This window comes from Antedon bifida, chromosome 10 (assembly GCF_963402885.1).
Source record: "Antedon bifida chromosome 10, ecAntBifi1.1, whole genome shotgun sequence".
NCBI classification, from domain to species: Eukaryota; Metazoa; Echinodermata; class Crinoidea; order Comatulida; family Antedonidae; genus Antedon; species Antedon bifida.
In genome coordinates, this window is record NC_136235.1 from 3590285 (window position 1) to 3605849 (window position 15565).

Here is a 15565-nt window from a genome sequence, read left to right on the forward strand (position 1 = left end):
TGTGATTATTCTGTTGAAGTACTAGTTTGATAAATTGAAGCACAATCTGTTTTGTGATTATTCTGTTGAAGTACTAGTTTGATAAATTGAAGCACAATCTTTTTTGTGATTATTCTGTTGAAGTACTAGTTTGATGAAATGAAGCACAATCTTTTTTGTGATTATTCTGTTGAAGTACTAGTTTGATAAATTGAAGCACAATCTTTTTTGTGATTATTCTGTTGAAGTACTAGTTTGATGAAATGAAGCACAATCTTTTTGTGATCATTCTGTTGAAGTACTAGTTTGATGAAATGAAGCACAATCTGTTTTGTGATTATTCTGTTGAAGCACTAGTTTGTTGAATTGAAGCACAATCTTTTTTGTGATTATTCTGTTGAAGTACTAGTTTGATGAAATGAAGCACAATCTTTTTGTGATCATTCTGTTGAAGTACTAGTTTGGTGAAATGAAGCACAATCTGTTTTGTGATTATTCTGTTGAAGTACTAGTTTGATAAATTAAAGCACAATCTGTTTTGTGATTATTCTGTTGAAGTACTAGTTTGATAAATTGAAGCACAATCTGTTTTGTGATTATTCTGTTGAAGTACTAGTTTGATGAAATGAAGCACAATCTTTTTTGTGATTATTCTGTTGAAGTACTAGTTTGATCAGTGAGTTGTAAAATCTGCTATACATTAACCCTATACTTCATATGCCTACATCATGGTAATTATCTATTGTTGTAACCATGGAAATATAAGCTGTATGATTATCACCTCATATAATAGTGGTGTAGACCTATAAGAATAACCTTGGTAAACATTAATGAATAAAATAATTTATTATTAACATGAAAATTGTAAACTGATTACCAACATCAGACCAGTGCTGCAATAGTTATTTAACTGGACGCTTTTATTATGTGCTAGAGAAGTGATCTGTTAGAAACAGCAAAGATCAGTGCATTATTGTTGAAATCGGAAAAAAGGAGCAAACTTTAGTGAGTGATGGTTTACTCTTGACATTTGTGTTTCCAACAATTGACAATCTAAACAATTAGATCAATCAAGTATTTTTTAATTTAACTGAATATTACATTCTATAAAAAAGGATAAACTAGTATTTGGAATCGTTCGGATACCAACTCATCAGTAGAAATTGATAAATCTATTATTGTCACTGGCGCTGTTGTAAGTAGTATTGGTATCATCGCAAACTTGTTAGTCATTTTTGTGTTTGTTTACAACAGAAGTTTTAAGAAGTCTTTTTCAATCAAGTTGTTACTTCATCAGTCTGTCATTGATCTGCTGGGTTCTATAGTGTTCACTGTTGCCTGCAATACCAAATATGGCTCTAAAACATTTTCAATATTGGAAGGTATGTTCTGGTATATGACAGTCACATCTTCGTACAATCTGGTTGTGATAACAATTGAGCGATACATTGCTGTTGTGCATCCCTACATCTATAACCAGAACAAATCAAGAAGAAATATCTGGTACTATTTATGTTTTATTTTACAATACCTACCAGGATTAATTGCTGTTATTATCGATATTATTATGACGGAAAAAGTTCCTAAAACTAACACATTTTCTTTACTAATTGGATCATTTATTGGCTGGTTCCTACCTATCACATCTATGACATACTGTTACGGACGTATTTTATGGACAATATTTAGAAGATCTGTCGCTGGTACTTCATCATCACAACCACAGCAGAGAAACAATGATAGTAGAAAAACAAATCTGATATCAACTCTATTGCTGGTTACGACTGTGTTTTATGTAACAATAACACCAGGTTACTTAAGTTGGGTTGTTGATCACTTGTGTTCCTGTATTGATCCTATCATTCATGAAACATTTGTTCTATTACTTGCTTTGAATTTAACAATTAATCCATTTATTTACGCCATGGCTTTCACTGAATTTCAGCAAGGATTTTTGAAGATCATCAATTGTATTGTTCATTTTAACGAAAAGAAAGAAATCAACCAGTGATAAAAACTGAAAACAATAATCTAGAACAATAAAAATATCACATTTCACTGCAAAAGATGTTTATCATATAACCGACTACTGAGATTGTGAAAAGCACTAATTATCTTAGGTATAATATATTAACTATGATCTTAAAGTTAACATAAGATGTAACATGACAATCATAGTGTCACTTTTAAAGATATGATTATACCATTTTATTACGCTTTTGATACAAATGTCTAACTTTCAATTTAGGCCTAATATTCTAGCATATTTGTTCTCAATTGATTTTATGGTATCATAATAAATCGCATCATTTATAGAGTTTTATGTTACTTTTTCTTTTATGATATTTGTTCGTTTCAACTTTATTTCAGTAAAAATTAATCGATCTGTGCCCAACGACTATAGAGGTCATAGGTCATTAAATGTTAACAATATTTTAAAGTCGTTTGAATGTGAATATTAATCACTTTATGACTAGGTCTATGTCCATATTAATCAAAGTAAAACAATCTATAAATCTACCTTTAAAAGAGTTTGATTAATTTAAGTTGGATCAAGATTTTTCAAGTGACAAAAAATAACCCTTTTTAATGCCTGTTGAATGTAATATGGTACATTGCAACTGAAATCAATCACAAATTTCTCAAAACCAAAATAAATTTAAGCAACTAAAACAACATTGGAGTCACAGAAGATTGGGGTTGCAATTGGGAAACCTCAAGCCAGCAGCTAACTCAAAGCAGCAGCTAACTCAAACCTGACATGTACTGTATGCATCAAGAGCAATAGGAACAAACTAAAGTGAAAAACAACCTAAAAATAAGTACTACTCTATTCATAAACCCTATCATTCGTACTCGTATGCAGGCTACCTCATGGTAATCTGTTTTCATAACCATGGTACAAAACGACCTAAAAATAAGTACTACTCTATTCATAAACCCTATAATTCATACTCGTATGCAGGCTACCTCATGGTAATGATCTGTTTTCATAACCATGGAAACATCATAAAGTTGTATAATTTGCACACCATATAGATATTGTGTATTAGAATAACCTTTGTAACATTAATGATTAAAATGTATTCATTTAATATACTAAATTATTTAGTATTTAATGAAAATAGATTAATTTATTTATTACATTCGTTACAAGGCATAAGTAGACAAGAAGCTGTATATTGTTTTATTACGAACAACAGACCAGTGCTGTAACAGTGATTTCAACAGGCATCATGTTCAATCACACTTTTACTATTTGCTAGAGAAGTGAACTATTAGAACCAGCAAAGTATTAATCAATCAAATCAGAAGAAAGGAAATTTGAACCGAATACTTTTCTATACAAAAAAGATAAACTTAAATTTTCTAGTATCATCTAAGTATGAATGGTTCTGATACCAACTCATCCGTAGGACTTGATAAATCTATTATTGTCACTGGCGCTGTTGTAAGTATTATTGGTATCGCCGCAAACTTGTTAGTTATTTGTGTGTTTGTTTACAACGAAAGTTTTAAGAAGTTTTTTTCAATCAAGTTGTTACTTCATCAGTCTATCATTGATCTGGTGGGTTCTATAGTGTTCATTGTTTTTGTTGCCTGTAATCCCAATGATTATGGTTCTAAAACATTCTATATATTAAAACTTACATTCTGGTATATATCAGTTACATCTACGAACAATCTGGTTGTGATAACAATTGAGCGATACATCGCTGTTGTGCATCCCTACATCTATCACCAGAAAAAATCAATCAGAAATATCTTGTACTACGCATGCTTTATAATTCCATACCTACCAGGATTAATCGCTGCTATTATCGATATTATTATGATGGAAAAAGTTATTAAAAACTGTCGTGAAATTAAAACATTTTCTTTACTGGTTGGATCCTTTATTGGCTGGTTCCTACCTACTACATCTATGACATATTGTTACGGACGTATTCTATGGACAATATTTAGAAAACCAGAAATTGGTGCTTTATCACAACCACAGAAGAAAAACAGTTCTAGTCAAAATACAAATCTGTTATCAACTCTACTGCTGGTTACAATTGTGTTTTATATAACAATGACTCCAGCCTATATAAGTTGTGTTGTTAATCATTTCTGTTTATGTATTGATCCTATTATTCATGAAACATTTGATCTATTACTTGCTTTGAATTTAACATTCAATCCATTTATTTACGCCATGGCTTTCAGTGAATTTCAGCAAGGATTTTTGAAGATCCTCCACTGTATTGCAAATTAATTTGAAGGAGAGGAACCAACCAGTGATAACAACCAAAAACAATAAACAGATGTCATGTTTCACATAAGCAACTATTGAGATTGAAAAACACTAATTGTTGATACTTAGGTGTATAATAACTATGATCTTACTAGTTTTACATAAGATGTAACGTAACATATTTTCACTTTTAAAGTTTAAATGTTTTTACCATTTATTGTACTCTGACAATTTACTAACATATTTGGGCAAGTTAGTTTGAAATATACACAGGTCCAATTTTTAATGTAGGCATAATTTTCTGCAATATTTGTTCATATTGATTTTATTGTCTTCAATTTAATAAATTGCATAATTCATCCAGTTTTATGTTACTTAAATTTGTTCGTTTCGGCTTCAATTCAGTGAAATTTAATTATTGTATTGTATTGTATTTAATATTATATTGTTTGCGTAATTCTGATACATTCTACAAAGACTGATGTAACATTATAGAAGGAGGAATACTATTGAGTTTTAAATCACGAGCTGTTTCTAAGATGTGATTGCAGGACTATGTGAAGGTTAACAATAGTTAGCATTACAAATTCAAAGTACACACTTTTGTGTTATTAATTTCTTGAAGTACAAACTTTTTTGTGATCTATTCGTTGCAGGCAATGAATTATCCAGTTGAATTATTGAACGTCATTGTAGTCATACAGTAGGTCATTAACATAACTGTTTAACATTACATTGTTTGAAAGTCAACTATTAATATTAAATTACTTTATGAGTATCTATCCGAAAACTACCTAAATCAATCAAAATAAAACAATCTATAAATCCACCTTTAACAAAGTTGATTCATTTAAACAGGATTAAGAGTTTTTGAAAACAAATAACTTCTTTTTAAAATGTGTCTTGAATTGCAACTGAAATTTAAGGTTATGTTCAGATCCATGGAGTTATGCTTTCGTATCGCAAGCAATGTCATATTATATTTAATGTCGTAACAGCAAAGTGTTCAGATTTGCTTAAATAACGCTTTCGTTTGAAACTGAAGTGTCACCGATTTGGACGCACATCTGGTGTGCAGGAGTACATTATATTGATTATAAATCAAAATCGTCGTTTCGTATCATAAGCGTTGTTCACTAATCTTGTACCTTGAGGTGTCGTAACGAACAAAAGATTAGTGTCATAAGAGGGGGCTTCCACTAATCTTTTCCTGATCCAGACCTATGGAGTTGTACGTCGCGTATGATACGAAAGCATAACTCCGTAGGTCTGAACAGGCCCTAAGCAACTAAAACCAGAAGTCATAGACGGTTGAGGTCGCAATTGGGAAACCTCAAGCCAGCAGCGACCTCAAATTAGTACTGTATGGATCAAAGAGACAAAGGGAAAAACTTAATCGAATAAACAACCTAAAACATATTTGGGCAGGTTAGTTTGAAATATACACATGTCTAATTTTTAATATAAGCTAAATTTTCTGCCATATTTGTTCATATTGATTTTATTGTCTTCAATTTAATAAATTGCATAATTCATCGAGTTTTATGTTACTTGAATTTGTTCGTTTCGGCTTTAATTCAGTGACATTTAATTATTGATGTTTGCATAATGCTGATATATTCTACAAAGACTGATGTATGTTTTGGCCTTCCACAATTTTTTTACCTAGGTCAAAGGTCAAATGCTCAAAAAGTGCAATTCAGTGACTCCAAAAAGTCCCAGTCTTCAAAGGTTTTAGTAAATTATTCAGTATCAAATAATGGATTAAATTGAAATATAATTTATTCATTAAATTACAATCGCATACACAGCTGTACATTGTTGTAAAAAATTAACAAACATCAGAGCATTCCAAAAAGGTGATTTTTAAATAAACAAGCGACATTTTCAATATGATGCTTTCATTAATGAATTCAGCAATAGAAGCCAGTTATATTTTGATAAAGCAAAGTTTAGTGAGCCTTGTTTGAAGTTGTTTAAATAATAGTTCTTCAATCAATTTTAGTTTAGGATTTTTAACTATTTGTGGCAATACTAATAATCTGCATTTATACAGGTTGAAGTTGTTTACAAACGATATTCTATAACAAAAAAGAAGAAACGATTATTTTGAGTATCAATAATCATCTAAATATGAAGAATGATACCTACTCATCAGCAGGACTTAATAAATCTACTATTGTCACCGGCGCTGTTGTAAGTAGTATTGGTATCGTTGCAAACTTGTTAGTCATTTTTGTGTTTGTTTACAACGGAAGTTTTAAGAAGTCTTTTTCAATCAAGTTGTTACTTCATCAGTCTGTCATTGATCTGGTAGGTTCCATAGCGTTCATTGTTATTGTTGCCTGTAATCCAAATTATGGTTCTAAAACGTTCTCAATATTAGAAATTATAGTCTGGTATATAACAGTTGCATCTTCATACAATTTGGTTGTGATAACAATTGAGCGATACATTGCTGTTGTGCATCCCTACATCTATCAGAAGAACAAATCAAGAAGACATATCTTGTACTATGTATGTTTTATAATTCTATATTTACCTGGATTGATCCTTGTTATTATCGATAAAATTAAGAATAAGAGTGAAGATGTTCTTAAATGTCGTGAAAAGGACACATTTTCTTTACTGATCGCTTCATTTATTGGCTGGTTCCTACCCATCACAACTATGACATACTGTTACGGACATATTTTATGGACGATATTTAGAAGATCAGAAGTTGGTTCATCATCACAACAGCAGAGAACCAATATTAATAGTAGAAAAACCAATCTTTTATTAACTCTACTGCTGGTTACGGCTGTGTTTTATATAACAATGACACCAGTTTATTTATGTTGTGTTGTTAATCATTTCTGTTCATGTATTAATCCTATTATTCATGAAACATTTGATCTATTACTTGCTTTAAATTTAACAATCAATCCATTTATTTACGCCATGGCTTTCACTGAATTTCAGCAAGGATTTTTGAAGATCATTCACTGTATTGCAAATTAATTTGAAGGAGAGAAACCAACCAGTGACAACAACCAAAAACAATAAACATTAAAGATGTCATGTTTCACATAATCAACTATTGAGATTGAAAACACTAATTGTTGATACTTACAGTAGGTGTATAATAACTATGATCTTACTAGTTTTACATAAGATGTAACGTAACATATTGTCACTTTTAAAGTTATGTTTTTACCATTTAATTATACTTTGAATTTACTAATATATTTGGGCAGGTTAGTTTGAAATATACACATGCCCAATGTTCAATGTAGGCCTAATATTCTGCTATATTTGTTTACCATTTATTTTATTGTATCATAATAAATCACATAATTCATCAAGTTTATGTTACTTAAGTATTTGTTCGTTTCAACTTTATTTCAGTGAAAAATAATTACTGACCTTTGTGTAAAATTGATAAAGACTATAGAGGTCATAAGTCATTATTGTATAATGAATAAAATGTATTCAATTAATATCTTCTATATTAGAATAGCACTAAGCCAAATTGTGTTTTGGGGCTGAGGCACCTTTTAATTCCCCTTTATCCATTAGTCTATATTAGAACGGCAAATTTGTACGAAAAATATGTTTTTTTAGAACAATCCCGGCTGTTTCTCAGCTAGCAAAATCGATCAAGCATGCAGTTAAAGAGCGCCATCATTGTCGAACATGTATAATTTACCATGGTGCCCGTCCATTGGACCTGCTATCTAGTACTAAATAATTTATTATAACATGAAAATAAATTAAATTGAAATATAATTTATTTAGGCATAAGTAGACTAGAAGCTGTAAAACGATTGCAAACATCAGACCAGTGCTGTAACAGTGATTTCAACAGGCATCATGTTCTTTTACTATTTGCTAGAGAAGTGAACTATTAGAACCAGCAAAGTATTAATCAATCAAATCAGAAGAAAGGAAATTTGAACCGAATACTTTTCTATACAAAAAAGATAAACTTAAATTTTCTAGTATCATCTAAGTATGAATGGTTCTGATACCAACTCATCCGTAGGACTTGATAAATCTATTATTGTCACTGGCGCTGTTGTAAGTAGTATTGGTATCGCCGCAAACTTGTTAGTCATTTGTGTGTTTGTTTACAACAGAAGTTTTAAGAAGTTTTTTTCAATAAAGTTGTTACTTCATCAGTCTGTCATTGATCTGGTGGGTTCTATAGCTTGTATTGTTTTTGTTGCCTGTAATCCCAATGGTTCAGAAACAATTTCAATATTGGAATGTATATTCTGGTATATAACAGTTACATCTTCGAACAATCTGGTTGTGATAACAATTGAGCGATACATCGCTGTTGTGCATCCCTACATCTATCACCAGAATAAATCAAGAAGAAATATCTTGTACTATGTATGTTTTATAATTCCATACCTACCAGGATTGATTGCTGCTATTATCGATTTTATTATGACGGAAAAAGTTATTAAAAACTGTCGTGAAATTAACATATTTTCTTTACTGATTACATCATTTATTGGCTGGTTCTTACCTATCACAACTATGACATACTGTTACGGACGTATTTTATGGACGATATTTAGAAGATCTGTCACTGGTACTTCATCATCACAACCACAGCAGAAAAACAGTGCTAGTCGAAAAACAAATCTGTTATCAACTCTATTGCTGGTTACGACTGTGTTTTATATAACAATGACACCAGGCTACTTAAGTTGTGTTGTTGATCATTTTTGTTCCTGTATTGATCCTATTTTTTATGACATATGGTTATTATTACTTGCTTTAAATTTAACAATCAATCCATTTATTTACGTCATGACTTTCGGTGAATTTCAGCAAGGATTTTTGAAGATCATCAATGAAATGATGTAGGTGAAAGATAAAAAATCTAAATCACACACCATGCAGCGAGTGAAAAATCTATACATATAATAATGCTATAAAATCACCCGATTCCTTCACGGTATCATGTCTAGTGACAACAAACATTCCCACAGTTTTGTATCCGATATTATAGTACTAAAACCTTTCTCCCAAAATGGGTTACTCTTGACAATATACTGTATACTGCTTCTTTTTCAAATACGTATTCTCTTCTACGTCATCTCTTTTCTACAAACAAGCTGTTAGGCTGAATGGTTAGTGTTCCTTGATTGGTTAATTAGGAATCATGTGTCATTCAGTATTTAAGTACTACTGAACGGAAATAACGACAATAGTGATAATGAACAGTACTAATGGATATCCAGCTTTTTTTGTAAACATTTTCTGAATTTTCAGAACCTGTAGACTGAAAATGAAGCTTTAGTTTGGGATGTAAAACTGTAAATACTCTGCGTCTGAAGTTGGAATGGTTTAGGCCTTGAAAAATGTGTTATTCGTTAATACCACGATTATAATGCAAGTTGAAATGTCTCAACATTATACAATGTGTTAACGTTGTGTTTACAAAAACAAACATTTTTAGTCCGACAGTATAAAACTGTGATTTTTACAGGGTAACTTAGCACTTGTTATGATAGTTATTTTTATTTGATTCATTTGGCATGCCGGCTTGGGTGTCACAAAAGCAGGAAACTCACTGTCACCAGAAGGTCGTGCGGCTCCCTAGTTTGTTTGGCTCTAGACAAAGAATAAGTTTCATACTCGAATTACTTGTGTACTAACCTGCAAAATACTAGCTTTGAAATGGCTAATAGCTGCCCATTGACGTGATAGTATTGGGAACCAGGTTAACAGTTGGGTGGATTGCTGACTGGCAGCATCAAGCTGTAAACTATTCATGATATGACATGCTAATAAATACAGCTGGGTTCCTCTCAAGTGCTGTCTGTTCTCTATTGCACTCCAAATCTGGGAAGAAAATATTTACACCGAGTTAACAACCATATGTATCAAATAATGTAATGCTAGTTATAAATTTTGCGACCTTTTATTTGCATGATTTAATTTCCTTGTCAACAAAAATTGTTTTCCTCGTCAACAAAAATTGTTTTCATCTTGCCTAAATTTGCAAATGTATTCGCCTCTGTTCTGGACGTCAAAACAAGGGACTTGGAATAGCGTGCAATACAAGATTGTAAATTTAGGGACGTAACTAAATTAAAGTTTTTACAGTGCGTGAGGAACGTATTTAAGGTTCTTAGTGAACACCCCAAAAAACCAAATTATGTTTGTATCTACAACGAATCGATCTACCAAGGAACGCAACACATGAGGTTGCGGTATTTTTTTGCAGTTTATTACGTGGAATACAGTAATTATTTTACACCCTAGCTAGGTCTGACTATTGACTGTAAACAACCTACTTGTAGGCCTATCATTCTACCTATGCCGAAGTTTACAATCTCTAAAATATAATATTGTTGAGAATTTTGCAGTTTTTGGACACCCTTAGTTTTTGCGATTTTCCAATCAAGTCGGGAAAATTGAGCGTTTACTGTTTATGTCAAAATATCACTCTGTTTGCAAGTTGAAACATACCTTTTCTGGCATATCAAGAAGAAGTTTAATCTGTGATGCAACGGAATAAAAGGAACTCTTAGACATCCTACAAAAAAAAGGATACACGATAGCTTTATTGTCAAATTATAGTTACACAATTTGAACTTTATTTTCCGTAACGTTAAATAAAGTTTAAATATTATGCTGCACTATTAGTTTATAAAATTACATGCCTGTAAATATATAAGATATGAATGATTGAACAACCTGCATTTGTTTAATTCTACAGCGATATTTCTTGTTTATTGACATGTGTTTTGTCAAGTAATATTATTCATCTTCTTATTTTATCAAACTAATAAAGATTTTACTCAAAATTCAGCTTAAATATTTTCTTTTGTTTGTATTGAATATAATTTGATAACGATATGTTTATTTAATTGTTTCATTTTACAAAATCAACTATAACTATTTTCTTTGTCTCAATAGGACCTAAACTATGGAATGATCTCCCTGTAAAAAAATCTGTAAAAAGTTGATTACTTCAATTTAAACACTCAAAAACTCACTAATGCTTAATATTGTATCTTATAGTTTTATTTTTTGTTGTTTAGCATTTTTGTGTGTGGTCAGATGTTTTGCCCTACTCTGACGTAATTTGTACTTCATACGAAGTACATTTTAGAATATAAAAAAAATTTGCAAGTAATTCTCGGGTGGGATTCAAACCCACAACCTCCAGATCACTAGCCTGGCGTGTGTATTATGTATTGTTGGGGCCCTCGTGAGACAAGATTTAGCTTCTATTGAGGGCCCCAGTTATTGTTATCAAAACACATATCTGAATAAATTTGAATAAATTGAACTAGAATCTCACCTGTCCTTAGCCTGTGGCCTAATTGAGTTCCCAATCCCCTTAGATAAATGTGTTCTTTGCAGTGTAGCACAATAGTTCTGCATATCTTTTACTGACTTTACAATCTAAAAATTAACAATAAAATTAAAATTATACAGTATTCCAATTCCTATGCTACAATTCAAGGCCTGACTCAGTATATGTTACCTTTGTTTAATTTATATATTCTACCAGAGCATAACTACATGGAACTATATGTAACAACATAACACATAAATTGATCACAACCAAATGAATCATGTAAGCCTTGATTGGGACGGCTTTTTCTCATTTCTCACAGAATTCCTCATCTTTATTGTTTCTAAATTAATTAATTTTCAGGAAACCGGGTGGTTTAGATTTTGTTCTGTGCCTTAATTTGTAAGGTACAGTAATATAAAATAGAGAAACAGAGAAAACGTATAATATATAATATCGCTTCCGTTTCTCAGATACAATGGACCAAATAATGACAATACCCAATATGATTCTGATTATTGTAATATGATGGCGCTAGACCTCAATTTACATACACACCTGAGTGGTGGCGTGCTAAGTATTACTGTATTTAAAGGTATGTTGTTTTGCTATTAAACACTTGTACTTATCGTAACTTACATGGTCGTCTCTATGCTTCATTTCTTCCGTCTCACACCAGATTTTACAATTATTATACTGAAACTTGTATACAAACCAAACAGGGAGGTGCAGCAGCCACTTCGAGATATGAGTCACTTGCACTACCTGATTTACTGAAAAATGGACTTGAACTACCAAGACGAACAGGAAAAGGGCCAAGAGAGAAAATATACTCCGTAAATTCGGCACCTCCCCATATGGAGATATTTAAGAGTGACACCCCCCCCCCCTCCAGGTTTATAAGACAAAATAACATACTTGATCAGAGCACAGCTTCATATCTGTAATTGTATCAGCAGCTTCAATAAGTTCACGATATCGTTCACCAACCATTTGTCTTAGATCTTCTTTCTTTTTCTCAATGTCAGCCCTATAAAAGAGTAAAAATAAGATGAAACCATGATCACATTTTGCAGGATCAGGAGTTCAATCTAATAGTTGTTACATTGCTTGTTCCTAAAATGTCCAGGTTAATAAAGTGAAGCATTTAGAAGCTGTGACATGATGTATTATATTTAAACTCCTCATCAAATACTATAAAAGTAATTCACACACTAATTCATTTAGGAATACATTTTTTATACTTTACCTAGTGTTCCGTTCCACCTGCCGAATCTCTTCAACTGTGTACTGCTCAAAAAGTGTATTTGTATCTATCTTCTCCATCCTTTTGGCTTAGGCCTAGATTTTAGTTATCACAAATGCTAATAAAAATGTCAATCACAAACAATAACCAATATTGTTTGACTTTATTATTAGAACAGTATCTATAATTAAAACAAAAATTCATAAATTAATAATTCGCAAATACTCTCTCTAGTATGCTGTATACTAGGCCTACCTAGTATAGGTTTAAAAAAATCAAACTTTGAATACAGTACGCCTAGGCCTAGCCTAACTAGCCTACCTAGCTAGGCCTATATCAGCTTAGCCCCGGTCAAAGAGGGCCTACCTAGGCCTATCTATACACTGTCCTGTACCTAACTACTGTATAAATAGGCCTACTAAAGGAGGCCTAGCCTAGCTAGGCCTAGTAGGCCTAAAGCCCTAGGGCTACTCTTTATTTTAAGAGACTGCTAGCCTGCTGAGCTCTCTGCCTGCTGAGTGTGTAGTGAGGCCTAGACTACTCGGCCTACCTACTATCAACTAGTTAGCTATCTAGGCCTACTTACTAGTAGTAGTAGGGCCTACACATTATTTTTTTTATTATTATAAATAGAACAATTTATTCAAGTTTTTTAAAGATACAATCTCTGTTTACACGTACCCACAAGAGGGTTCATCGTCTGACTGATATCTAGGCCCTCTAGAGTTGAGCAGTCATTCTTGGTAGTTGCAGTATGCTAGGCCTGTCACTGTTACTACTCAACAAAAGATGTGTGGATCACTCCAAAATATTTGCATTGGAAGAATCATACCGGATGTACGTCATACCTTGCATCTCAGGCCCTCAAACGGCGGGTACAGCTTTGGGTTTATTATGGATTTTGCCTCGAGGTATATTCAGAGCGTCATTCTGGCGACTGGAGCATCCTCTACTTTTCTACGAAGCGCCATTTATGCCTTTATTAACTTCAATAATAGAAATTGTACTACGGTAACTGCTCAAGTGGACCCAATTTAGCACCAGGGTAGCACAGTGATATAAAATAGAAATAAAGTCACTAAATTTTAATATCTTTTCGTATGTTAATACACTGTGCTCAAGTGGACACAATTTTGCGCCAGTGGAGCACAGTGATATAAAATAGAAATAAAGTCATTTAAGTTTCAATATCTTTTCGTATGTTTTAATACACTGTGCTCAAGTGGACCCAATTTGGCGCCAGTGGAGCACAGTGATATAAAATAGAAATAAAGTCATTTAAGTTTCAAAATCTTTTCGTATGTTAATACACTGTGCTCAAGTGGACCCAATTTGGCGCCAATGGAGCACAGTGATGTAAAATAGAAATAAAGTAATTTAAGTTTCAATATCTTTTCGTATGTTAAAACACTGTGCTCAAGTGGACCTAATTTGAAGTCACTTAAGTTTAAATATCTTTTCGTATGTTAATACACTGTTCTCAAGTGGACCTAATTTGAAGTCACTTAAGTTTAAATATCTTTTCGTATGTTAATACACTGTGCTCATGTGGACCTAATTTGAAGTCACTTAAGTTTAAATATCTTTTCGTATGTTAATACACTGTGCTCAAGTGGACACAATTTGGTACCAGTGGAGCACAGTGATGTAAACTAGAAATAAGTTATTGAATGTTAATATCTTTTCGTATGTTAAACTGTGCTCCAGTGGACTCAATTAAGTTTCAATATATTTTCGTATGTTAATACACTGTGCTCCAGTGGATCCAATTTGGCACCAGTGGTGGAGCACAGCGAAATAGCCACATACAAAAACATCGAGAACTAGAATTTAATTTGTCACTTTGACGAATTTTAGGTGATAATTATTATAATTTTACTGATATTTAATTTTTTAAAAACATGCACGTATGTTAAATATTACTGCAAAATATTGATTTATGCAATCCTGTGACCTGACATGATGCTTATGGTGCTGATTGGTGCCTATTATGTGTCATAGAATATATGCTCTATACTCTACAGTGTACTGTATAATTATATACAGTGTAACATAGGTGAAATTACGGGAACCACATCATGTTTGAATTTTGAAAAATACTTCTGAAAATACTTCAAAAATATTTCAAACTTCCAGGTATATATGTTAAATATCGGTACTCTATAAAAATTAGTTTCAAGCCATATCAGTTATTTTAATAACTTGCGTTTGTGTCTAAGATAAATACTTATTTAGTGTCCCCGGAGAGTGCACCTATTCATGGAAATATGAAATTAAATATTAAGTCTCCAGTACTAGCCCACCATGGTTGGGGCAGAGCTAATAATAATGAAAATAGAGCCCAGAATTGCACTTATACTTATTACTATACATAATCACCTATGATAATAATATGGTAATGTTAAAATTTCAACTATCCAGATGCGATTTCAAAATTGTAGGTGTGGTTTTCTACTTTAAAACTCGACTTCGTATAAGGCCTAGTCCGGCGACGGAATTAGTCCGACTTCGAAATTGGTCTAGAAATCGGCATCTTTGGAAATGTTCTATATTTGATCTTATTTCACGCTCCATTTACCCCATACAAAAACCATCGGAGACAAACTATCTGTTTAAAACATGTTTATTCTGGGGACGGTGCGGCTATACACACCAACTACCGTAAAAGTTTATTCATAACATTTTACAATGCAATATCTTGCATGAATCGGACATTTTCGCTACCAATGTAGCAACATTAACAAAATCAAAATTTAACAGTGTGGCGTGTTGACCGCGAATGACTAACAATAGC

At 32.2% G+C, this 15565-nt stretch overlaps 1 protein-coding gene across 2 annotated transcripts in view; it reads right to left on the reverse strand.

Moving 5' to 3' along the window:
* LOC144854065 (conserved oligomeric Golgi complex subunit 1-like) overlaps nucleotides 1-12919 on the reverse strand; it is a 51191-nt gene extending 38272 nt beyond the window's left edge. For both annotated transcript variants that reach the window (XM_078711948.1, XM_078711947.1), the window contains exons 1-5: nucleotides 12775-12919; nucleotides 12444-12555; nucleotides 11529-11632; nucleotides 10691-10757; nucleotides 9875-10060 (exon numbers count right to left, since the gene is read on the reverse strand). In XM_078711948.1, the coding sequence (XP_078568074.1) occupies nucleotides 9875-10060; nucleotides 10691-10757; nucleotides 11529-11632; nucleotides 12444-12555; nucleotides 12775-12851 (546 nt within the window). In that variant the 5' untranslated portion in view covers nucleotides 12852-12919. The remainder of the gene's footprint in view (nucleotides 1-9874; nucleotides 10061-10690; nucleotides 10758-11528; nucleotides 11633-12443; nucleotides 12556-12774) is intronic.
* Between the last annotated feature and the right edge of the window lie 2646 nt (nucleotides 12920-15565).